General features: G+C 44.2%; 1 protein-coding gene across 1 annotated transcript; it reads right to left on the reverse strand.

Annotated features, from left to right (window-relative positions):
* Positions 1–10,359: 10,359 nt before the first annotated feature.
* BABAM1 (BRISC and BRCA1 A complex member 1) lies at positions 10,360–23,678 on the reverse strand. The gene is made up of 9 exons (XM_054979217.1): positions 23,623–23,678; positions 22,018–22,362; positions 20,783–20,841; positions 18,374–18,494; positions 17,381–17,459; positions 16,124–16,148; positions 14,102–14,231; positions 13,898–13,984; positions 10,360–11,043 (listed from the first exon to the last, which is right to left on the reverse strand). The coding sequence occupies exons 2-9, from the start codon at positions 22,300–22,302 to the stop codon at positions 10,843–10,845; spliced, it is 987 nt and encodes a 328-aa protein (XP_054835192.1). The 5' UTR covers positions 22,303–22,362; positions 23,623–23,678; the 3' UTR covers positions 10,360–10,842.
* Positions 23,679–26,826: the final 3,148 nt, after the last annotated feature.

A 26,826-nucleotide genomic window follows, 5' to 3' on the forward strand; every position in this document is an offset into this window, starting at 1 on the left:
ACTGAACAGCCAGGAGAGATGCCATCTGGGAAAGCTGCTGGGTCCGGAGACAACCGCCACCCTCCATCGATAGTGTTTTTGAAGCAGGGAGCTTGGGGCATGCCGTCGTGCGCTTCTGATTTGGGACACGCAATCTTATCATCGGGAAGCCGTGCTACGGCAACGTTTCCAAGAACATTGCTACATGAGATAAAAGCATTGGACGAGGCCACCGGCTGAGCACAGGGATTGCTGTGGCCGTACAATGTACCCTGTCGCTGAGAATCCTCAGTCACCAGTTTGGAGGATAGACAATCGCCAAAGCGACCTGCTCGATCCTTTGGGATACCGTCGGTTACAAGCCCATTTGGAGCAGTCGAAGCAAGGCGGTGGATGGAACCGCCTGGCCTCGCATCTTCCAAACTCTCTTTCGGAGCCCATTTCTGGCTCCTGTTGCAGCAGCCCGGGAGAGTCTCGTCTTCAGACAGCCAACTGTCAATTTCTGAGAAATCTTCAACGTCCGTGGAAAGGAAGCTGTCGGTTCTTCTGTGGGCTGACAACAGACAGGAAAGGGCAAAGAAAACACGGGTTACGTTCCTTGGGCATCAGACCCAGGAAAGGAGTCTGGGGAACTGGTTTCACAGGCCTTTCAGCCAAGAACTTACACATCCAGGGGCGCTGCTCCGGTCCGGATTCTCCCAGGAACTGCTGAAGGATACGGACACACATCTCGTTCCCTTGCTCCATGGCGAGATCGATGGCTCTGTTCCCATCCTGAAAGACAAAAGCAGAGGACGAGAAACTAGACGTTGTCCCAAAGAGCAACGACAAGCTCACCATCTGGCTTGCTGGTTCCCCATCCACCGGGAAACCATTTTCACTCTTGATAGTTAAATGCACGGATGTTGCTGTACGCACTGGAAATGCCACCAAAGCCCTTTTCTTCATTTATATTCTGACAATGAGAAGCAATGAAGAGTAGCTCTGTTCTTTCTATAGCACCGAGAACTCAGCCACTAGTTAATACTATCACACTCGGCTTCTACCGGATAATCTATTGCCAACCTTATGATATGAAGCCCCTCTCCTTTCTTTTTGGCTTGAGCCTCACAAGGAACTGGAAACTTCCAATTCATGCTGCAGACAGAGGCCGAATAATTTCTGGCTTTTATATTTTCAGAGGGAGAACAGCCATCATTCTTCCATCGCACCAGGCCTTGCTGAAAACAAAAAGCTTTTTGCACCAATCTAACCTAATGACGTCTGTGCAACACCTCCTCATTAACACAGGTAAGAGCCTCTCAGAAACATCTCTTTTTGTCACCCCCCCCCCCCGCCACACCTTTGCACTTAACATCCAGCTTGATGAAGAGTTTAGTGAAACATAACATCTTGTTCACTCTGTTGCAGCAATTTTGTTAGTCCTAATAAACACATTCTCGCTCTCGGGTATGTTTTTATCCTACCCTTCCTAAGGATCTCAAAGCAACGTACACAGTGCATCCCTTCCTCATTTGATTCTCACAATCACCCTGCAAAGTTAAGTTGGGCTGAGAAACGATGACTGGCCAATGGTCACCCAGCGAGCCTCCATGGCAGCACAGAGATCTGAACTCTCAGCTCAGAGTCAGATTCCCTACTCATTATACCGCTCTGCCTCCAATGTTAGATTTTTTTCACCGTTATTGATCAACCTGGCTGCCTTTAATTTTTGTAGCACATGTCACCCCAGAAATCAAACAAAAGTTCCCTTCTGCAGATGATTCAACATTCGGGGCTCCCCTAATGGGGACCCCAAAGCAGCTTATATTCTCCTCCATTCCTCCATTTTTATTCTCACAACAACCCTGAGAGGTAGATTAATTTGAGAGGGTATGCTCAGCCCAATGTCACCTAGCAAGCTTTCATATCCTGGTCCGACACTTTAAACACTTTAACGCACTGCTGTTTATTGCAAACATTGCTCTGTTTATTGCAATCAAATCAAGTCCTCCTCCTTTTCCCACACCCCCCCCAAAAAAATCAAATTTACTGCAAAGTGAGTCACTGATGTTGGAGCAACACAAAATGCATTCCACAATGCACCGCTATACTCCCAAAACTCAAAAAACCGGATAGGAATGAAATAGAATTTCAATGTGCTTGGGGGCTAAAGAGATTAAGCTCAGATCTTGGACATCCCCCATTCAAACTTCGCTTCCACCACAACATTGCTCAGTGGCCTTGGGAAAGTCGCTCTCTCTCTGCTCTCCCAACTACAAAAGCAGAGATAATTCTACTGGCCTACCTTGTAGGGTTGTTGGGAGGTTTGAATTGCTTGGAACGCTGCAAGCGCTAGCCAAGATAATAATATGGCTAAATATATTCACTTTATCTCCGTACAGCTGCAGAGCAACAAGATCTCCCTGGGCCCTTAATTACTCCCCATGCCTTTCTCTGGCTTTCATTCCCCGCTGAAACAGAAATACTCTGAGGCTGAGCTTTGGCTGAAAAGCAAGCTAAAAATGGGGCAAAAACCAAGAAAAATATCGACACAAGTAAGACTGCCTTTGTTCACATTCAGCACAGGTCACTTTTGCAGTTTCTGCCCCACTCCTATTGTGAGGCAGCCACTTAACAAGCATCGGGGATCTTGCAAAAGAGTGCGGAAGCTAGAATGAAAACGGCCAAAACATTTTCAAGGCGGTGTTTCTACCTGAGCCATCACCCTTTGTGAAAAAGAAAAGCCCCAAAGAACCAACAGGCACCCCCATCCGCACTCTACGCACAGCGTCTCCAAAGGCGGACGCTTTCCGACTCACCTGGTCCGCCAGACTGGGGTCTCCTCCTTCAAGCAGCAAGAGTTTCAAGCAGGTATAGCACCCCCAGGAGGCTGCGACATGCAAGGGGGTCAAACCATCCACAGACCTGGAATACAGGGATAAAGGACAAGAGGGTCATAGGCACCGTATATCGAGAAACTTAAGAAGATAAGCAAATCAGGTTGGGTTGGACCGAGGGCTGGCTTAGTCTGGCAACCTCCATCTCAGAACAGTCTGTCATTTTTTTAAAAAAAAAATTACTGAAAACATTTGTTAGTTACCTTTCTACCTTATGGCCGTCTGGGCAGCTTCCACAGATACAAAAAATACATTAAAACCTCAATTTAAAATCACTATCAATAAAGACCAAGCGTATTGAATGCAGTTCTAAACAAAACTGTCTCCAGCTGCCTCCTACAGACTGAAAGTGAGGGGTTAGGAGCACCTCTCTGGGGAGATGGCTCCGTCATTGTGGGGCTGCCACTGAAAAGGCCCTCTCTCGTGTATCGACCGGACGAGCTTCTTTGGTCGATGGGACAGTCAGGAGGGCCTCTCCCTGTGATCTTAATTCCCAGGCAGGTACATATGAGAGAAAACAGTCTTTCAGACACCCTGGTCCCAAGCCAGGTAGGGTTTTAAAGGCTAGAACCAGCACTTAGAATTGGGCTTGGGAGATCTTCAGGGGTAGCCCCAAGTGGAGTGCATTGCAGTAGCCCAGTCGAGATGTAACTAAGGCATGGATCCCTGTGGGTGCTGTTATGATGCTCCTGGGAAGCATGCAGGCAAAGCATGAGGGCAATATCCCTCCCCTATTTTTGACCCCGGCAGCTGCTTGATTCGAGATCACCTGGAACCAACTCCAGCTGACGTAAATCTGCCCAAATATTGAATGAAGACTTCCTCAGAATCTTCACTTGGAACAGCATACATCCCCCTATGCTGCTCAAGCAGGCAGGGTACCCGGCTTTAGCGCTGCACAGCCTCGCAGCCCCTCCAGGCTTTGAGCAAAACCAGACTTCTGCAGAAGCTAAGCAGAACCAGGTACAACTCAGCATCTAGACACTTTGGGCCTCAGTTTGATTCAAACAGGATCTGGGAGTCAGAGCGCTTTGTGTGTGAAATGCAAGCACAGCATAGACAATCAAGAGAAGGCGGTCAGGGGCAGCCTGGGAGGAAAAAAACATGCCTAGAAAGGCTCCTGTCCGCCCCGCAAAGAGGGAAGGAAGGAGAGGGATCCAGCCGGTGATACACACGGCTTGGCTGGGTGCCACCTTCCCTGTGCCAGGGGGCTGTCCAAGTTGGGGGTGGGAACAGGCCATCAGCCCACCGGGGGATGCCCTGGTGGCCATAATGGCCAATCCACCCCTGCCCACACCCGACTGCCCCCACCCACGTGCTGTGCACATACGAACGAACATCATCTCCGGTTATCAATAGAATATAAATTTGAACAAAATTGTGATGTTCAAATAAAGAGCCTGCCCTTCTCGGAAAAAAAGTGTCACCTCCTGAGTACCTGACATTGGGGTCTCCACCATACTGAAGGATGAGGCCGAGACACCGAAGCCCGCTCTCCTGCTCCATGCCGGCGGCCAAGTGTATGGCGGCAATCCCCTCGGGCAGAACTAGATTGGGGTCTGCACCCCGTTTCAGAAGGGCTTCCACCATCCTGGAAATCAAGACACAGCTGAGAATGTGAAGCAAACAGAAGGAAAGCCTGACAAGGCATCTAGTCGAGGGCGCAAGAAGTAATCATAAGCAGGTCTACTCAGAAGTAAGTCTGGACTTACTCCCAGTGTTTTTAGGATTACATCCATAATCTCTTTTGGAGGGATCTGCTAGACTTTTCTAAATATCTCCCAAGGAAGGGGATTCTCGGTTGCCGTGATTAATGTAGCACCGACAGCATTTTTATTCAGACAAATCCTGGCCTTGGGGAGCTTACACTGATAAACTGCTCTTATAATACCAACAGAAATGTATTAATATTATAGAGGGAAATACGCCAGATGAAGGAAGAGCTGCATCTGTCCAGCCTTCAATAAATCGTCTCGGTTCCCAAGAGATCTCACGATCCTGCAATTCTTAAACCAGACTGTATCCTAGGTACTAGGGAAAGGGTTCTGTACATCTGGCATTACAATTTTAGATTTGCATGACATGTCTGGCAGGGTGGATTTGATTTAAATCGAATTGATTGAAATCACGATTGAAATCACTAGTCAGTAAGACTAGATTTAAATCTCAGTTTTCTACATAAAGACTCATTCTTTCCTACATAAAGACTCTCACACTTAGCTTCTCGTGCAGATCTATTCTACCACCAACAATCTTCTATTCATTGAATTTTTTGAAACTTAGCACTTAAGAGGTAAGAAATTGATTCTGTGTTCAAAGATTTGCAAAGGAACAATGGGATTAAGGTCTTTTCCTCAACTATGTATGTTTATTTTATAACCTTTTTGCTGTGAAGAAGAGGCAGAAACAAATTCACAGTTTTGAGAACTGTAAAACCAAGCATCTGTGATAATATCTTCTAGATAGAAAAATTGCCCAGTAGTCTTACAGAAACCTCTGGAAGAGCTTGACATTGTGAATGGATTAATGACATTCGTTTAAAAAAAAAATTAAACATTGCATGAATATACAGCCTCATGCTACATAATTAAAAACTAATCCTTATTTCGTGATGATAACCTTTGGACAATAATGTATCTTAAATAGAAAACTATCTTTACATTTTTCTTCAAAAAACATTTTGTTAAAAAAACTCGATTTTTTAATTTTAAAAAACAAAACAATCCAATTTTATTATTATTATTTTAAAAAAATCATTGATTTATATCCACTCTGGTTGCATGACATGTCAGGGCAAAACACCACTACTTCCTGTTCACCACACTTGCCCAAATTCAAACACTGAAAAGGAAAACTGAAAATGCTGCAATAAACACAGCCAGCAACCATATCCCTTGCTCTGTGCCCAGACATGCCCCTGCACAGGAAGAAAAGAAAGGAGGGGAAACCAATCTTAAGGATATGAATCAGAAAACAAAGGCAAGGTCTTGGCTTGTTCAAAAAAGAACCACAGTTTCCAATTGCTTGGAACATACTTGTTTTGGCCTCTTTGTTACCAAAATCTAGATATTTTGGTCATAGAACAGCTATGGAGCCCTGCTGGATCAGAACATCTAGCCCACTACATGGTTCCTCAGAGAAGCCCATGGGATACGAGAAGCCCACAAACAGGGCAGGAAGGCTACGGCCTTCTCACTAAGAGTTAGTCTGAGATAGACTGCATCTGTTTTTGGAGGCTCCATCTGGCTTTCATGGCTAATGCTAGACTTTTCCCCCTCCATACATTTGTTCAGTCAAGAAGATCCATCCAACAGCAGACAGTGCCTTAAATGCATTCCAATGTGTGAGAAGCAAGGGAAGAAAATGGATTAGGATGGGACAAGAATTTATCATAAGAAAATAAATCCCCGTGGCTGTTTCCCCACTAAAGGTCGTTCACCTGGCATCAACCAAAGCCCACACCTTCTCCAGTCCAGCTCCTATGTTGTGGAACAGACTTTTTCAGGAGATGCTACAAGCCATTTTATATATAACTCATATGTATCTTTTGGAAGCAGGGGGGTTATTTGGAGTTTTATTTTCTTGTTTTTAAATTGTGATGTTTTTAATTAAGATTTGTAAGCAGCCTTGAGTCACAAGAAATGGGGGGATATAAATATAAATAAAGAGAAGAGAAATCAAACCAATATTGATAAAATGATGCCAAAGCGGGCTTGCTCTCTGGGCACATCAATTCTATAAAGTGAGCAGGTTATTTTAAAAAGATATTTCCCCAAAGAAGAGATAAGACTCGAATGGTAGGAAGAGCCTTTCATAAAATTTCTCTCACTCTCAGCCTAGCCGAGCTCACAAGTTTGTTGTGAGGATAAATAGAAGAGAGAACAATGTCAGCTGCTTTGGTTATCCATTGGAGAGAATAAATAAAGTAAATAACAACAGACACAGTATTTCTACTAATGGATAGAGCTATAAATCACGAGGCCACCATTTTAAATTCCATGTGTTCTATGAACTCACTTGACAACCTTTCATTAAGTCACTCAGCTTCAACCTTAGTCTCTCCCCTGCGTGATATGAGGCTAATATTGGCCCACCTTGCAGGACTGCTGTAAAGATAACAAGCACCATATTTACACCACTGTGTAAATACTGAAAATATTGATGATGGTGATTTTGGACTCTCACCTCCTTTTGTTATCATGTTTTTATCTATGAATGATACCCTCCTGTGCTACTTGGAGGGAAGGTAAAGGCACACACGCTGTTTATGGTCAGAGACACCATTCCTAGCCAACTGCACTGAAAGGTTTGGGGTAACATGTCAACAACTTGCAAACGCCCCAAACACAAGAAATTTAATGAAAATTATTTTGGCAAAAAGAAATTTGCTGTCCACAAACATTCATCTTTGCAGACTAGGGGAAGGGTGTTCTGGTTTTGCAGAAGTGACATTTCTTTTGCAAACAGAAACTTCAAATAAATAATAAAACCTTCAGTTCTGCAAATGAGAATAGGGAAATATAAGATGTATCATTGTGAATTTCTCTTACGAAACTTTTCGGGGAGGGTGGCACTTTTTGTTTTGCAGGAGTGAGTTTCCCTTACAAAAAATCAAGAAGTTAAGAAAAAAGGGGGGGATTCACATTTGCCAAGCCCCCTACAGACACGTGGAGACGCATCCCCACGTACACTCACTCAGTTTCCTCGCCCCGCAGCGCTTCGCATAGTCTGGCAGAGAGCTCTAAAGTGCTTGGCCTCATTTTCCCATGAGGGGGCGATCGAGAGCACGGAGAAGCTACATCTGCGCATGCTCAGTCCGGCAGCGCATGCACATTTCCCTCGCATCCGACAAGGATCGATTTGGCCTCAGCCATCCCCATGCACCAAACCAGGTGACACTTAGCCCTGAGAAGCTGCATTCGTGCGGCCAAGCGCCGTTCCCGTCACGACACAGAGGTTCAAAAAAACCAGTCCAACCCGGTTCCGTATTGCCGCCGCTGAAGCTGCGCCATCTTGCTTTCCAAGTTTGAAGCTTCCCGCCCTGCCATACGTCATCCAAATGATTGCCAGATTGACCTAGTTTCGCTGGGGCAATCTCTTGTGCAGGGATTGGCCAGAGGCACAACGTTCCCACCCTCTTCATCCGCGCCTCCTCCGTTGATTGGTTTATTCCATTGATTGACGGTAGGCATCTAGGGGCGTGAGGGGCAAAGTGCTTTTGTCTGCAAGACGGTCTTCAGGGTTATTTTTGAAGCGCTGGCTTTTAAGTCATTGGTGTTTATTTTGGTGCTTTATTTTAAACAAAAAAATCAGTATTTATTTTGGTGCTTTATTTTTTAACAAAAAACAGACTGACATTTTATATGGTTGGAGCGTTCGTTGGTTAGGTAGCCGATTTCAAGATCGTACCTTCCACCTATTTGCTTCTGAAAGGGCTTAAAAATAAGTGTGTCTAAATAAACAAGGTCCTTGAGCAATGAGAAGCTTTTTATTTAGCTATGTTCAAAGCAACCAGAGGATGTGGAAATCAATTCGCTAAGCATCACCTGACTAAAAATTCCAGCCATTTTCTCAAGGAGTTAGCTGTTAGTCTGCAGTTGCAAAATAGTAAAGAGTCCAGTAGCACCTTTAAGACTAACCAACTTATTTGTAGCATAAGCTTTCGAGAGCCACAACTCTCTTCGTCAGATGCATGGAGGGTATGAAGAAACTGGCCATATCTATCTATCTATCTATCTATCTATCTATCTATCTATCTATCTATCTATCTATCTATCTATCTATCTATCTATAGACACACACACACACACACACACACACACACTATCCCCCCTTCTCCCCCCTCCCCTCACCAACTATATATCTCTGGCCAGTTTCTTCATACCCTCCATGCATCTGACGGAGAGAGCTGTGGTTCTCAAAAGCTTATGCTACAAATAAGTTGGTTAGTCTTAAAGGAGCTACTGGACTCTACTATTTTGCAGCCATTTTCTGGCTCTGAAAACCAAAATACCACAGCATGGCAATAGCAGTTAGAGTCAGACTAGGGAAATGATGTATAGATGGTATTTAACACCGAAGAAGTTGGCCAGTGGTAATAGTCAGATGTCTGATAAATGTTGGAAATGTAAACAACATGAAGGTTCATTTTATCATATGTGGTGGTCTTGTGACAAGGCAAAACAGTTCTGGGGGGATATAGTAAGGGTAATGTCAGATATTTTACAAAGAAATATAAGTAAAACCCCGGAATTGTTATTATGCATGAACTTAGAAGACTTTGATAAAACGGACAGAGTTATGGTATTTTATATGATTACGGTGGCCAGAATGTGTTATGCACAGTTGTGGAAGACTCAGGAGATACCATCTATGGAAGACTGGATTTTGAAAGTTCTGAATATGGCAGAAATGGACAAATTAACGAGGAAATTGAAAGAGCAAGAAGTATTGGAATATACATTAAGCTGGGAAAAATTCAAGAAATATGTGGAGAAAAAGTGGGACATGAAGGGGAAATTGTGGTCTTTGGATAGTTGTTAAGGGGGAGATAGAAACTTACTTAAGGTTAAAAGGGGTATATTTTATTATATTTTATGGGATTAGTATAGAGTTATGGTATTATGGTATTATAAAGTTAAGAGTAAGATAGCGTATTTATATGGGAAGTAATAAGGTTGAACAGTAAGAATGTATAGGTAATAGGGAGTATATACGATATTTTAGTGATGTAACAGAAGTAATAGATTTATAATATAGATAATAGGTATCTAAGGATTAGTATATTACACACACACACACACACACATATCTTTTTTCTCTTTTAGTTAGTATATGTACTTATTATATACTTATATATATATATATATTTATACTCTTAATTTAGATAAGTATTATATTAAGATAGTTAATACAACTAACAGATTAGATTAGTATGTATTATATAGATATATAGTATATATATTATTATTATAGATTTTAAGAATTTATAATATATATTCTTTAGGTTAAGTTGGGTATGGAAAACTTTAGGTTAAGTTGGGGGTCACTAGATAAGGGAGGGGGGAAAGGAGGGGGAAAATGTAATGGGGTAGAAAATGATAATGATTATCATGTTTATGTTTGTTAACCCATCCAATAAAAATTTTGAAAACTAAAAACAGAGTCAGACTAGGGAGAACCTGGGAAATCCATATTTGAATTCTACTATAAAGCTCGGTGAGGGACCAATGGGCCACATAGGGTGGTGGCTGGAGATCTCCCAGAATTACAACTGATCTCCAAGCCAGAGAGATCAGTTCTCTGGAGAAAACAGGAAATCTCTATGGTGCTATTGGGCTTGGATCTTGCTTTGGAGGATGGACTCTATGGCATTATACCCCTAATGAGGTCCTTCCCCTCCCTGAACCCCACCCTCTCCAGGTTGCATCCCAAAATCTCCAGGAATTTCCCAACCTGGAGCAGGCAACCCTATGTCACTGTCTCAGCTTCACCTACCTCACAGGGTTAATGTTGACAGGATAAACCCGAAGGAAGAGTTGTAGGCCACTTTGGATCCCCATGGGAACAAACAGACCAAATAAATAAAACACTTCCGAGAAACTTCTGCTTTCCTTCCCCAATCTTTGTAAGGAAAATTTATTTAACATTGGATGAACCAACAAATGAACAAAGCATCTGAAGAATGCTTCAGCTGCTCAACCCTCGAACATTTCCTTTGCCAAGAACGAGAACAACAAGGGCCGATTCTCATCCTACAACCTTCTTCACCCCTTCTATCCCCTGGAACCTTCTAGAACTTTCACCCCTTGTACTCCCCCCGCCCCAGTTTCCTTGCAACATTAGAAAACTTAAATCAATGGAGGAGCATTGTCCAAACCAAGCAATCTCACAAAAAGAAGTCACATTTCCAGGCCAGAAGCCCACTTGCGAAGAGAGAGGCTCCATCACAACCCCAACTACACATCCCATCCCTCAGTCTGTGTTAGACGATGGCCTCGAGCTCCGGCGTCTCCTCTTCCTCCAGCATGCTGTAAGAGGCATGGGTCTGGAAGGGGCGCTGGAGAGGGTGGGCCAGCAGCTTGGCCATACAGTTGTGAAGTTCCACAGCAGGGCCAGTCAGGGACACTTCGTACTTGTAGTTGGTGCCTTTGGTGTCAAGGTTGCTGAAGAAGGCACACATCTCCTAGGGAAATGGAGAAGCAAGGCCATGAAACACAGGGCGGGAACTGCTCCCAGCCCAGATCTCACTCAGCAGGGTTTTCCTTTGAACGTTAAGATAAATATGAATTGCCCAACCGGATCAGATCAAGAGTCTATTTAGTCCAGCATCCTGGTTCCACTCAGATACCGCAGGGAAGCATACAGAAAGAAAGTAATGGTCCCTCCCTTATTGTTTGTTTGCAAGCCACTGGGATCCAGGGGTACACTGCCTCTGAATATGGAGGTTCCATCTAGTTATGTGAGCTCTAGATCAGTTCCTCCTCCAGGACAGGCTTATTGGATCAGACCAAAGTTCCAACAAGTCCGGCATCCTATGGGATGCTTTTGGGGAGCTCATGAACAGAGCCTGTGGACAACAGTCCACCTTTTTATTGAAAAGAAATGGGCCTTGGCAGAGCAGCTGCTTTGCATGTAGAAGGTCTCAGGTTCAGTCTACCACAGTTCTAGCTAAGACACAGGAAAAGGGCTTTCACTGAGATCCTAGACAGTTGCTGCTAGTCCCCAGAAGGGAGCTGTGAGTCTCAAAAGCTTACACCCTGAAAATCTTGTTGGTCTCTAAGGTGCCATTGGACTCAAATCCTGCTAGTCCAAGGTGACCAATGATCTGTCTTAATAAAGCGCTACTTCGTATGTCCATATTTATTAGTTATTGCATTTCCATCCCATCTTTCTTCCACAATGGAAAGCAATGTGGCAAGCCCAGGGGTTTCCAGGTCTCCGAACCAGGCACTGATTGCACCTTGACCATTTTAGCTTCAGTCATGTGACTGTATCAGGTGCCTGTCAACCAGACCTGCGACCATATCAAAGTCTCCTTACCAGCTATTAGTCATGACAGCTATATTCATGTTTGATATTCATGTTTGAACTGAGTTGCTATTTCATTGGTTTTATCTATTGTACCTTATTTATGATTGTAACCCGCCCTGAGCCTGCTTGCAGGGAGGGCGGGCTAAAAATCTAATCAATCAACCAGCTAAATGGTACCTCTGTGTTCAAGGACAGTGTTTATTTATGCTATTTATAGTCCATTTTTCTCCCCAAGGCAGAATACTTAATGTAAGTCAGTGCAATCAATAGGATAAGGAGTCATCTAATAAACAATGTAAAGGGACTAGGATTGCAGAAATCTGAAACAAGGCATAAGTATTAAATACGACATGTTAAACAATGCAAGGAATGGTATTATGTAAGCAGAAATATAATGCAGTGAGAGCAAGAGGTATATTTCTTATGTTGTTAGAATTGTATCAGAAAAGTTGTACACTGCTCTGAGCCTAATTAAAGGGGAGGGTGGTTTAGAAATCAAATAAACAAATACAATAAAAACACACAGCAACAGATTATAATATGTATTAGTACAATAGTCCACCGTCCTCCTCGCTATTGAAACATGGTCTACTGTATCAAAGGCAGCAGATAAATCCAGTAAGAGCAGCAAAGAGGCATGGCCTTTGTCTACATTCAGAAGATCATCAACTGAAGCCTCCAATGCCACGTCTGTCCTATTGCCTGGCCTGAAGCCAGAAAGGTTGAGAAAGTTATTCAAGAAGGCCTGGAGTTGATTCACCACTATTTTCTCAATTGCCTTGCCCAGAAAGGACAAATGAAAGACAGGTGATAAGTGACCACATCATTTGTTAAAGCCGCCAAGGGAACGTACCCTGAGGCAATGATTAACTTATCATAGACGTCAAAGACTTATTTACGTGGTCCTTACATGATTTCAGCAGTCAGGATGGACGAGGATCCATAGCACAAGTGGTAGCCTTCACAGATCTCAAGATCTTGTCAACATCCATAAATGGATCAGACCAGACAATATGTTACATATTTATTCTGTCTGATCCATCTTACAACAGGCATACAAGTCAGAGTGTTTTGTCAATAAAAAAAAACTGGCAACGGCATCAAAACTAATTTCCAGTTCCTGAATGAGACAAAGGCTCATATTTAGGAGCCACTAAATGGGACCTGGGTGGTGCAATGACAGCAGAGAAGTAACACTTCTTGGCGGTTGTCACCGCCGCTTCACAGGTCTTTCTGTGAGCTCTGGAACACGTTTTGAGTAAGAAGATTGTTACCTTTATGCTCCCTCTTGCTTCCCATTGGAGCATCTGGCTGTTATTTACTTATTTATATCCCATTTATTTATTTATTTTTATGTCATTTATAATCCGCCTTTCTCACTGAGACTCAAGGCGGATTACATAGTGTGAGATTAGTACTATCAGTAGCAAGGACATTTCCATAAACAATGCCAGAGGGTAAATAAATACAAGTTTACAAACACACAGCACTATCAAGGACCCAATACAGAGTTGAAGAAATGCTGAAACAGAACATAATCAATTCTAGGACTGACATTAGACAACAGGAAGCACAGGTAGTATATAGGAGTACATATTTAAAGCAACAGATAATATGTAAGGCAACATAGTGGTGAAGTCTATGGTCTCTAACTCATTAGCAAAGCATCTGAGACCCCCTCCCTACAATACAGCCCTCCTATCCGAGTAAAAAGCCTTTTTGAATAATTTCCCCCCAGTGAGGACTCAAAGCACCTTAGAACATCATTCTTCTCTCCTCCACGTTCTTACAACCACCGCCCTGTGTTAGGTTGGCAGAATTGTAACTGGCCAAAGTCACCCAGCAAGCTTCCACAGTAGAAGTGGGAATTCGAACCCGGGTCTCCCAGGATCCTAGCCCAACACTCTATGCACCACACCACGCTGGCTGGCCATTGCAGAAAACAGGATGCTGAACCAGAGAAGAGACCTTTGGTTTGAATTTAGCTGGGTTCTAGAAGATCTTACCTTCCAGCTGGTCTCTTCCTCTTTGTCCTCCACACCATTGTGGATGTAAAGCACATCAAAGAAGAAGTAAGGGCACTGCAGCATTTTCTGGGAGAAAACAGAAGAGGAGAGTCTCAGCGACAAAACAGCTTGCTTGTGGTTCAAGGCCCCCGGAATGAGGTCTGACCAGGAGGCCATTCAACATACGGACAAGAAAGAGCGCACCTTCATCTGATCCGTCACAACCAGCTGAGGTTGGCAGGCTGGCCGGCTGTACACCAAGATGGTTCGGACCACATATGGCGGTGGGATAGTCTGGACATTCTCGGTCACAGGAAGCTCCGTCTTCTGCTGTCTTTACGGAGAGAAAGGGAGACAAAATGCGTGTGTGTCCGGTTTGTGGGTCTGAAATTTTATTCTGCAAAGAAGTATCTTGCCTCTGTGATACATGCCCTGGTGACATTGAGATTAGATTACCTGCAATGCACCCTATGCTGGGCTGCCCTTGAAGACTGTCAGGAAGCTGCAACTGGTACACAATGCTGCGGCCAAAGTGTTGCCTGGAATGGGTCACAGGGACTGTATCACGCCTGTCTTGTTTCATCTACACTGGCTCCCAATTTGCTCCCAGGCCCAACTCAAGGTATTGGTGTTGACCTTTAAGGCCATATGAGGCTTGGATCCAGCGTACCTTAAGCACCGCCTTCTCCCATATGAGCCTAGCATCCTCTCCAGTCATCTTTGGAGGCCCTGCTTCTCCAGTTAAACTGGATCTCGGAAGTAACAAGAGACCGATGGTCTGACTCTATATAAGGCAGCTTAACGCACTCATAAGCGGATCAATTGGTGCAAAACGCTGCGGCTTGACTGTTATCAGGGACGAGCAAGAGCATGAACATCACTCCCATCCTGCAGTCACTACCGTTAGTTACCGTGCCCAGTTCAAAGTATTGGTTATCACTTACTAAGCTCTTCACGGCCTTGGTTCAGTATACCTATGGGACCGCCTCTCTCCCTATGCTCCTCCACGGCAGCTTCATTCTTCCAAACAGGGTCTCCTGCAGGTGCCAGCCTGCACATGGGCGAAATCAACTGCAGCCCATACATGGGCTTTCTCTGTGGTGGTCCCCACTCTGTGGAACGGATGGCCTGAAGAGGTCAGGAAAGCACCCACTCTCCTGGCTTTCCGCAAACAATGCAAAACCGAATTATTCAAAAAGACTTTTTACTCAGATAGGAGGGCTGGATTATAGAGAGGGGGGTCTCATATGATCTGCTAATGAGTTAGGAACCCTAGACCTCACCACTATGCTGTACTGGATTCCTACTAACGCTCTGTCTTTGTATCTATTTACCCTCTGGCATTGTTTATGGAAATATTCTTGATACTGACTTTACTAATCACGCACTGTGTAATCCGCCTTGAGCCTCAGTGAGAAAGGTGGACTATAAATGACATAAATAAATAAATAAAAATGCCCTTCTGCTTTTAGCTTGGGTGGCCAGCGCTCAGGAGGAGAGCACTAGCTTGGCCTACAGAAGAACCCATGCTTAATCTCCATTTAAAGGACATCACAGATCAGGTGATAGGAAAGGCCTTCTTTGCCTGAGCCCCTGGAGAGCTGCTGCCAATGAGAGCAAATACTGAGCTAGACAGATCAATAGCCTGCATATGGCTCCTTCTGGTTCAATTTTAATCAAGGGCAGGGTGACTTATACTTTATTTTTACTTCATTTATAGCCTATGTTTCTCCCCAAGGGTGACCTGAAGCAGCTTACATCAGTCTCTCCTCCTCCATTCTTTCCTCATAACAACCCTGTAAGGTAGATTAAGCTAAGAATGGGTGATTGGACCCCCCCAGTTCCCCAGCAAGCTTCCACGGCAGAGAGGGGATTTGGACCTAGGCGTCACAGATCCTAGTCCAACATTCTAACCACTATACACACCATCCCCAAATCAGAGGGGAAAGGGATTGGTGGGTGGGCAGATGAGGTGCAGTTCTAATTAATTTTCATTTTCATGCTATTTAAGTCTGTTGTGCTTTCCAGGCGGTTTGAATTTTCTACTTTTTTCGTCTGCTGTCCCTCTGACTTTATTTCTGGATTTTACTATGTTTGGGATTGATTTAATCATAAAAAAGCTACTTTGGAAGCTCTTTAAAATAGCCTGCTAACTGCTTCCATCAGAAACACAAAAAACTAAATTGGTCAAGTCTGACTGAGCCACAATCAACGACCAGAACTTACATGAGGCTGAAAAGTCCTTCCAGATCTTAAGCAGAAGTGTTAAGGCAGATTCACACATTGCACTCTTTCCCCATAGACACTATGATGTTGTTAAAACCGCACCCCTCTAGAACATGAGCAGAAGGTGATAAAGATCACAATCAAAATATGATGAAAACTGCGACTTTTAAATCTCTAACCCATCAACTCCATCACCCAGATATTTAGAGACAGGCCAAATAAGATTACTTTGAAGAGGTCCAGTTAGTGGCCATTTCCACACACGTTGAAAAGGCACTTTCAATGCACTTTAGCAATCCTTTGGAAGTGGATTTTTTGTTCCACACATGGAAAAGCAGTTTCATATGTTCACTAAAGAGTATTGAAAGTGGATTGTCCAACGTGTGTGGAAGCAGCCAGTATCTAGATCTGCTGGAGGGATAAAGACCTCCCCCACCCCATGGCCCAATGCAAAGATCATCACTAACTTCGCTTTTGCCTCTGTGCTAAGTTGATGGGGGGGGGGCAAACAGCAACCATCAAAGGGCTGAATTTGGTGCAAAGGCCTATAATGACAATTTCTCCGACACTCTCCGACAGCACCTCTTCCGTTAAAATGACAAATGTCTAAGATTGGTCAGGCCCTACCTGGAGTATTGTGTGCAGTTCTGGAGGCCTCACTTCAAAAAGGATGTGGACAAATTGGAACGGGTGCAGAGGAGAGCAACCAGGATGATCAGGGGCCTGGAGACCAAGCCCCAAAAGGAAAGACTGCGGGACCTGGGAATGTTCAGCTTGCAGAAGAGGAGACTGAGGGGAGACGTGATTGCTCTCTTTAAGTATTCAAAAGGCTATTGCTTAGAGGAGGGAAGGGAGCCATTTCTGTTGGCAACAGAGGACAGGGCTTGAATCAATGGGTTTAAACTACAAGAAAGGAAGTACCAGCTGGATGTTAGGAAAAATTTCTTCATGTTAAGAGTAATTCAGCAGTGGAATCGGCTGCCTAGGGAAGTGGCGGGTGCCCCCTCATTGGCAGTCTTCAAGGAGCGGCAGGATGAATACTTGTCAGAGATGCTTTAGACTGTTCTTGCATTGGGCAGGGGGTTGGACTAGATGGTCTGTAAGGCCCCTTCCAGCTCTATGATTCTACGATTTCACTCTGGCTGTGGTTCTATTGTATTATCGAGCTAGTTTCTCCCACTCCTTTTCCCCTTCACCAAACTGCGTCCGCATGCGCGTGCGCGCACACACAAACCATCTTCTTGGCCAAAAGGATACTGAATGTCTTGCAAACCACTGTCTCCAGGTCATATAAACAGCTGCAGACCTCTCTGGGATCAGAGGTGAAGCCAGAGAGCTGGGGAGAGAGGGAGAGAGAGAGAGAGAGAGAGAGAGAGAGAGAGAGAGAGAGAGAGAGAGAGAGAGAGAAGTCAGTGATTCCGCACACATTGGATAATGCACTTTCAATGCAATTTATCAATCGTATGAGGTGGATTTTTTGTTCCGCACACAAAAAAATCCGTTCCAAATGATCTATAAAGAGGATTGGAAGTGCATTATCCAACGTATGCGGAATCAATATTGATTGTAACAGAAGGGTCTATTCCATTTCAGGTCCTCATTTCTCTCAAAGGTGCAAGACAAGTCATAGCCATTTTTCAGTTTTGAGAAATGGAATTCTCTCTATAACCTGTATGTCACCATGATCACCACTGCTCTGACGAAAAACATTTTGGTGGACTAACCCCAGGAGCTTGTGTCAATTAACCAACAGTTTCAAATCTGCGTACTTTTGCGTATAAAGTAGGGGAGGTTAAGATATGTTTTTGAGATTGTGCATTTAAGGATGTATGGACTGCTTTGGCGACCATTCTGGCACCCCACAGAAATAGCAGCTGTGACCCTAATATTCCATGTTGCTTCTTGCCTATCTGGCACCCAAACGATGCCCCCCGCCCCCCGCTCCTTTCTTTTTCTTCTCCCTCATTTTTTCTTCTTATTTACTGGGCAAAGTTTGGATTGGAAAGTCTCACAGGACATTGTGTCAATTGTTCTTGCTAATTTGGTACTATCTAGATAACGAATTTGATTTTCTGAACATCATATGTTCTAATAGCTTATTATTACTTATAAGAATAATGGAAAAATTTAGTCCTTGGGGAGCAATGATAGGAACAGCTCCTATTCAGAACGGAGACGGGGGAACAGGGGAAATGGCCTGCTGGCACACAGTATCTGAGGCCAACTACAAGCTCCACAAGTTGAACATACCCAAGTCACATCATTGTTGACCACCACCAACGCAAACTCGTGGCTCTTGTCGATCTTGTGCTTGGTCCGAACGAACATCTCTATCATCTTCTGAGAAATGTTCAAGGCGTTTGTTTTGGACCTTACAGGGAGTGGGGAGAGAGAAAACACCACAAGATAAGACACTGTCCTCTCTGGCATCCATCTTCTCTTCCTGACTCCATCACTCTTCCAGTTCAGACAATAGAGTTTTGTTCCACATTCTAACCAGAACTGCCAGAATCATTCCTCTCTGCTACCTTTCAAATAGTACATCACTCTCTTCCAAACCCTTACTCTGATTTCCCGTTCCCTTCGCACAAATTTCTTCATGCCAGGCGCCGAGTCCCTCTAACTCATTTTTTGGCTCCAATTTTCTGGTAAGAGCCAGGGGCTCCACCAAAAAAACAGACAGAAAGAACTATATCCCTGATTGGCAACTAATTTTGCCAGAGGACCAGTCTGTCAAGGGAGTGGGGCATACACCCCACTTCTCAAAACAGCCTGCTGTCATCTTCCTCTGCTATCAGTGTCATTCATTTAGGCCTCCCTATTCCCTCTGGGTTGGCTGGACAGCACCCATTCAAGAGCCAGATGCGGATTACCAGTTGCTGACCGGAGCTATATATGAATAAGGAATAAATGCACAGCTGTATCGCAAAGGCGCCAAAATGGCTACTACAGAATTGGTATCTCTTTAAAAGAATTAGAAAGAATATGGGCTACCGAAAACTCCATGTCACTGGTTGCTATATGATATTCTATGCTAAGCAGACAAATGTATGCAATATTCTGCACGTGCTCAGAGGAAGCTATAATGTAGTCTACCCACCACGTAATACAACTGGGTTCTGTAAGACTTTTGGGAGTGAACTCAATGTTTTGATCAGCAATTCTAGTTACTCTATTCACTGTCCGGATCAGTCATAGATTTAGAGTGATTTGAATTAATGTAATTTCCCCCCACTATCCTCTCGCTTTCATCTATTTTTGTCAGTTACTTTAACAGCTTTAGTTTCATTTTCCAACTTTTTACGTTTTGTTAGACAACTTCTAGGTGTACCTTGGGCCACCTTTGAGGCAGAAAAGATCCACCTCTGGCGTGAACTCTGTTTTTAAAAAAATTCTAGACAGTAGGCAAGATTGAAAAACAGACGAAATTTTGTTCCTCTCCAAGACAACACTGAGAAACCTCTCAAAGCTCCTGACTACTATTGACCGACAGCATGAAACGTATGAATGGCTGCAAGAATAGTTTTTGCACAATATTGGAAATCGAATAAACTTCCAACAGTTGATGATTGGTTAATGAAGATGTTGGAGACTGCGGAAATGGCAAAACTAACGGAGTTGTTGAGGGATAAAACAACAGCCAATTTTGTGAAGAGCTCGAAACCTTTCATGGACTTTCTGTATGTAAAAGAAAAGTCAGAGCTAATGATTTGTGGATTTGAAAATTAGAACTGTAAGATAGGCAACAAATAAGAGGCTGAAATATGGAAAAAATGCGGGTATTTTCGCAGTAAAGTCGAAGTTATATATTTAGTAAAGATATGGGTATTACGGAAGAGTTATTAAGTAACAAGTTTAAAGAAATTCTGTAAAATGTCCACAATGGTATGTCTCCCTCTATGTTTTCATTCATTCGTTTGTTCCTTTTTTAAAAAATGTTTTTGTTTCTACATGCGAATTTTTGTCTGTTGTAACAAAATAAAATAATTTTAAAAATGAAACTTATGAACAGGACTTTTTACAGATCTTTCGTTTCGTAGTAGCTTGTTTTGGATAGGAGGGAAGGCAGCATGGAATAACCCAATCTCATCAGACAGAAGCTAAGCACGGTTGGTACTTGAATGGGCAACCACCAAGAAAGATTCTACAGATGAAGGCACTGGCAAACTCCCTCTGCTTCTCACATGCCTTGAAAACCCCGTGCCGGGGTTGCCATAAGTTGATTGTGACTTGACGGCACACGCACACAAACAGAGCTAGTTTTGTATGTTATGAACCGCGATGTTGATCCTGTGGTTATCTGTATATGTGTAGACTTTTGACAGAATTAAAAAAATCCAGAAGTGCTGCCATATTAGTCTGTTGCTGCAAAAATAAACAGCAGTCAATTAGTGCCTTTAAAGAAAAACAAATGCTAAAATAAAAAGGTTCCACTAGAGGCCTTAAGAAAAACTCCACTAGAGCTTGAGAAAAAACAGACATTCTTCCTCCACAAGGTTTCAGTAAGCATTGCTGGGATGGCCCCAGCACCCTCACTTCATCTTCAGTAGCCTTTCTTCGCTGAGGGTTTCTACTAGTTTTTCATTTTTCAAAACACCTGTTGCAGCAGACATGGGTGATCGCACAAGATACGTTCTTCTAAACGACGCCGCTCCTTACCCGTTAAAGGACTCTAGTTTGGAGAAGGACATTTCCTCGGCCAGGTCCAGACAGATGATCTGAGAGAAAAAGAGTAGCAGAGAAATGAAGGAAGATCTTACACTTGTCCAGAACAAAATCTAGAAAGCCAGGACGGATCAGGGGCTAAGCTGGAAATGTTGAACGTTTTAAAGGTAAGGTACAACCGGAGACTTGACAATTCGGGGCGGGGGGACTTGACGGAAAAACAACACAGCATCTTCCCCTTGGGCCCAACAGAAGGGAGGAGGTCTATTGGATTATTTGGGGAGAAAATAATCTAACAAAATCATTTATCTTCTGGGCTGACTGGTGAAGCTCTTTAAAAATTAAGATGCGTTGTAAGGATGCAGCTAATTACGCAACACAATTTGTTACGTTGTTGAGGTGTTGGTTTCTCCCTCTCTTAAAACCAGAGCTTCTGCAAGACAGAATCGGTTTCCAGAACACTTCAAAGCCTCAAAGAAGCGAAACCTTTCCCTCTGCCAGGAAAACTGAAGTTTTCCTTGATTGGAGACTGATATGTCTCTGACCTGAACCGCTAACCAGAAAACGGAATCCTATATAAAGAAGCCTGCCAGTCGTCCTCACACCGGGAAGATTTCAAAGTGACCCTCTGACGCTCACTTCAGACTGTTGATCCATCTGGGCCACCATTGTCTGTCCTGACCAATGCTCTGAGGCATTGGACAGAGAAAGGTCTTTTCCAACCTGAGATCTTTAATTGGAGAGGCCAGAGTTCACTCCTGGGACCTTCTGCATGCAAAGCAGGGACTCGACCACCAAACTAAGGACAATGTATTGTCGAAGGCTTTCAGGGCCGGAGAACGATGGTTGTTGTGGATTTTCTGGCCTGTATAGCCGTGGTCTTGGCGTTGTAGTTCCTGACGTTTCGCCAGCAGCTGTGGCTGGCATCTTCAGAGGTGTAGCACCAAAAGACAGAGATCTCTCAGTGTCACTGAGAGACACTGAGAGATCTGTCTTTTGGTGATATACCTCTGAAGATGCCAGCCACAGCTGCTGGCGAAACGTCAGGAACTACAACGCCAAGACCACGGCTATACAGCCCGGAAAATCCACAACAACCAAACTAAGGACACTCAATCCCGACAAGATTTAAAAGGGGTTTCCATCGCTCATAATTTGGCCTGTTAACTCCTAGATTGGCACCCAGGACCCAGACTGGATGGTAACTTCCCTTCTCAAAAGAAACTCACCACTTTCTCAGGGCAGTTGACCCGTGGGGTCTTGACTTGGAACTCAGTGGGGGGCACCGGGGTTGGCCAGCCCTTGCCATCAGCAGCAGGAGCCGTGACGTTCTGTGGGCTGTCACCAGTGCTGGCGGCCTCCCCTTCCCCTTCGCTGCGGCTCCCCACGCTCGCCTGGGCACTCAGGGTGCGGTCTTCGGCACCCTCGGGGTTGGACCGGGTCCTTGGACGGCTCTCAACTGTTGTTTTCTCCTCTTCTTCCTCAGTCGCACTGCTGGGTTCCGAGGTGTCCATCAAGGAACCACGGTCCAGGGGGGAATCCAGGATTGCTGTTTAGGAGGGGCCCTTTTACACCTGGGAAATACAGCAACAGTTAGGGATAACAGCACATTCCTGACAAGAGCATCCAACCCTTTCTTCTCCACCAACATCTCTCTTAGAAAGAAAGCACATTGGCTTGTATGACGTTCTCCTACAATTTATATTTTTAGTATGTTTCTGTTCTGCTCTTTCCTCAGTGCTGTACAATGTTCTCCTCTCCTCCATTTTATCCTGACAACAACCTTGTGAGGTAGCTTAGGCTGAGAGAATGTGACTGGCCCAAGGTCACTCAGTGAGCTTCCATGGCAGAGTGAGGATTCGAACATGGGTCCCCCAGATTTTAGTCTGACACTCTAACCCCAATGCCATGCGGGCACCCGAGCTGCTTCAAAACAAAAACAGCGGTAAGAGCGTCAGCAAAACTAATATGAGCGAATCATTCCCATTTGAAAACAGATACAGAGGAAAATCGACAAGCAAAAGGAAAAGACACTATAGGGTTCCTCCCAGAAGTTGAGGGTTATCCGTCAGAAAAAAAAGGGGAAATTGATGGAACAGAAGCCAGAATAGAAGTCCAAATACATGATAAGAATGGAAGAAATGGGGTATGGAGGAGAAGTCACAGGAGAATCAAGTGTGTGTGCAGGGATGTGTGTAATGTGATCAACTAAGCCACCTCTCCTAAACACCCCATATGTCACAGTCAGACCCCAACACCTTCCACCCTCTCAATGCCCATTAGACAACCCTAGAACCATTTCCCACACCAGTACTAACTCCTTATTTTGAAATCTTAACTTCCCATCTGCTTTGCTCTCCCCAGAAACCTTGCTCTCATATCCTACCATGAGTTTATTTCTCCATTAATGTTACTTTACCAGCTATTGTGATCAGCAAGATGTGCTTTGCAAGAGCTCAGCTGCAGCAGCAAACCAAGAGCATCTTGCAAGAGCTCAGCTCCCAGATAGGCTCCCAAGTTCCCAGCCACATCAGAACAAGTGCCTTTTCTAGCCCTATCCTAGGCAGGTTTACTCAGAAGTAAGCCCCGGTCTGCTTGACCAGTCAGCTCCCAAGTAAACATGCCTGTACAGGTGGGGGGGGACCTTTCAGGAATCTATAGAAAATTTAAGAAATGCAACATTGCATTCATGTGTAAATAATGTGCATTTCTCAGCATCGCCGCCCCATCAACCGTCCCCTACAGCCAAGAGCCCATTTAAAGCCTCCATTGCTTGGCTCCCCTGGCATCCGATATTCCGCTTCCAATTTTGCAATAGTATAGCTGTACCCTACCGTCTCAAATCACCAACCAACCTCAACAGTAATTTGCAAGCAGAACCGGAAATGGGTCCCAGGGCAGGAAATACGAGCCTCTCCCCTCCCTCCGCTCTCAAGGGCTGCTGGGAAATGTAGTTGCCTTTGAAATTTGGTTAGCAATTCTGGCTGGGAAACCTTATTTCCTCCACCCCAATTATTTTTTATGAGATGCATTTTGGGCTCGTGTTTTTTCCAAAGGAAACACTGGACTTTCTGTGCATGCTCAAAAGCACGTTGCATTTTTCTCCCGGGGGGGGGGGGCTGCTTTCCATCGAGGAACGGTTTTCGTGCGCTCAAGGAATTTTTTGTACTTTGCACATGCCTAGTGGTCGATTAAAAAAAAAATCTTCATTTGGGCAGATAGCAAGTATCGTGTAGCTATTAGAGGGTCGGATGATCCAACTCCTACGGTTGCCAACTCTGGTTTGGGAAATTCCTGGAAATCTCGGGGGGCGGAGTTTCAGGAGGGATTTTAGCAAGGTATAATGTCATCATAGACTCCACACTCCAGCCCTGAAAGCCTTCAACAATACATATAATGTCATAGACTCCACACTCCAATGCAGCCATTTTCTCCAGGGGAACTAATCTCTGTTGTCATTCTGGGAGATCTCCAGGCCACACCTTGAGGTTGGTAACCCTATTTGGGACGCTTAGATTTGAATTTCCACTCTCACTGAGTAACCTTGGGCTAGTCACTCTCCCAGTCTAACCCAGCCTACAGGGTTGTTGTGAGGATAAAATAGAAGTGGGCCGCCCACTGTGGGGTGATGAGCAATATTGTAAGCTGCTTTGGGTTTCCACTGGGGAAGAAAAGTGAAGTATAAATATCTAAACGAATGAAATTCTTATTGTGTCCTGAATCTTTACTGAAAGCCGGTGAATTCTAATATGGTATTTTGGGACAGGAAGGACTAGTCTGTTTCCACTTTCTCCACCTATCATGTTCCTCTAATCCTTTTCTCTGAACTAACCCCCCCACCCCAAACTCCTTAACCCTTCCTGCTTCAGACCCTAGATCATACAGGTTGCCCTTTTCATTCTGCACCTCTCCATGATCGGGATTTTTGTGTGTGTGTGTGGCATCCAGAATTGTACAATGGATTCCAGATTGAACAAATGACAAAACAGTCCTGCTGGAACTGGGGTTGGCTGCAGCCATCAGATCAGAGAGAGAGGCTGCAATCCGAAGAAGTGCGTCTCCAGGGGCTTCTACCTGTTCTGGCCCTCTATTAAAAGTACCAAACCGACTGCTTCCATAAGCTCTCTCCTGGCTGAGGTTCTGGGCCTTTAACACCTGGGCATCAGGTGCCAGTTCAACTGGTGCAGCTGTCTCTCATGGACTCTAACTTCACTGGTTGATTTTCTGCCCATCAGAGGAAGCAGGGCTGAGCGAGATGGTTGCAATGATCTGAGTCAATATTTATTGTTTTATTTAGACAAGGCATGTGTTGCCTCTCCAGAGCTGCTCAGGGCAGCTCACAAAGTAAAGACAATACTACAGATTCATACACTTCTGATTATTAAAAATCTCATAAAAAGCAACATTCAGCAGATTAAAACAAACCTCCGGTTTAGAAGAAGACTATGAAATCAGCTTTTAAAAAAAAGATGGACCACTTATATGAGGTAGCATTATGTCTTTATAGGTTACTGTAAATTATGGCTGTGCAATAGCTAGTGTTTGTTTATTTACTTATTTGCTTTATTTCCACTTAACTATTTTTGCTGAGACTCCAAGTAGATTACCAGTGAAACCAATGCGGCAAGAGACTCAAGGTAGATTACCAGTGAAACCAGCGCAGCAATCATCTAAAGCTATTAAGCAAACATTTTCTAGGACTTCTCAATGCGTGCCCAGTAAAGAAACATTTTTAGCTATTAAGCAGATAAAAGGCCGTCGACATATCCATTCATCTTCCTTGTCCACACTTCAAAACATATTTCAATCAAAGACAGGTTATATAGGCTAAGAATAGCCTGGGTGTGGCAGAATGACCAATCAAAGTACTGGATAGTGCAAAAATGGCTGAAATGATAGGTAAAACTGTTGCAGGAACCAGACTGAATCGAATTTATTATGTAGTGGTGTTCCTGTTAAGCCTGTTTGGTGTAGTGGTTAAGAGTGCGGGACTCTAATCTGGAGAGCCGAGTTTGATTCCCCACTCCTCCACTTGAAGCCCGCTGGGTGACCTTGGACTAGTCACAGTTTTCTGGAGCTCTCTCCGCCCCACCCACCTCACAGGGTGTTTTGCTGTGGGGATAATAATGACATACTTTGTAAACCGCTCTGAGTGGGCATTAAGTTGTCCTGAAGGGTGGTATATAAATCGAATGTTGTTGTTATTATTATTATGTTATTATTAAGTATATGAAAGTTTGGGGAGGTGACTTTTTGTAATCATTCCACAAAGGGTTTTTGAAAGAAAATGTATCAGGTGATATCAGGGGACCAATCCACACGCTACAAAGTCCTTGTCTCCCATACACATGCCGTGTGTCCTCCTGTCAGCCAGGAGTGCGATGGGAGTTCCCTGTTGCTTGAAATCTAATTCCCAGGAGTATGTGGGCTCAGTTCTGATTGAAACTATGGTGTGAGGGAAGAGGGGGTTCTCTATGCCTCCCCTGTGGTCTTTTCCTAACCTGAAATGTCCTCAAGGGGCGGCTATTTGCCCCATTGGAGAAATTTGTGTGTGGCTCATCAAAACATGTATTACTCACCAGTGCCCGTCAGCTTCCTCAAGGGGGAAATTAGGGGTCTCTGGGGCCATTTTAGGTTGGGGAAATGGTGCCAGGGAAAGGCTGAAGCACCCCCTACCATATGCTGTGGTCCTCGTGCGAATCAGGACCCTCTGCACCTAGCAAGTAAATTCCAAGCATGGAATCCCCAGAGTACGTCTAATTGAGAGGCCCCGTGGTGATCCATGAAGGACATAAGGAGTTTGTAAGCTGCAAACTGATCCTATTCAAACAAAACTTTTTCCGTCTCCAGATTTGTTCCTTTGCTCTTTTCCTGATTTGAATTTGCAATTCTAGAAACAAGTGTGCATGGAGGGGACCACACAAAAGATCACTAGTACAGCCCTTTCCTTTTCAGCTGAGGACAGGAAATGTGTGTGGCTGCAGGAAAAGGAAAGGACCAACAGCACTGGAATCTCAGTCGACACTGTTGTTACTGGC

The sequence above is a fragment of the Eublepharis macularius genome, chromosome 5 (assembly GCF_028583425.1).
Source record: "Eublepharis macularius isolate TG4126 chromosome 5, MPM_Emac_v1.0, whole genome shotgun sequence".
Taxonomy (NCBI): Eukaryota; Metazoa; Chordata; class Lepidosauria; order Squamata; family Eublepharidae; genus Eublepharis; species Eublepharis macularius.

Coding starts and splice junctions, on each gene's coding strand:
- BABAM1 (XM_054979217.1), bottom strand. CDS start 22,302: ATGGACACCTCGGAACCCAGCAGTGCGACTGAGGAAGAAGAGGAGAAA. Junction 16,149..17,380: donor AGTGGTTTGCAAGACATTCA/GTATCCTTTTGG, acceptor CTTCTGCTTAAG/ATCTGGAAGGACTTTTCAGC. Junction 14,232..16,123: donor GAAGGACTTTTCAGCCTCAT/GTAAGTTCTGGT, acceptor CTCTCCGTAAAG/ACAGCAGAAGACGGAGCTTC.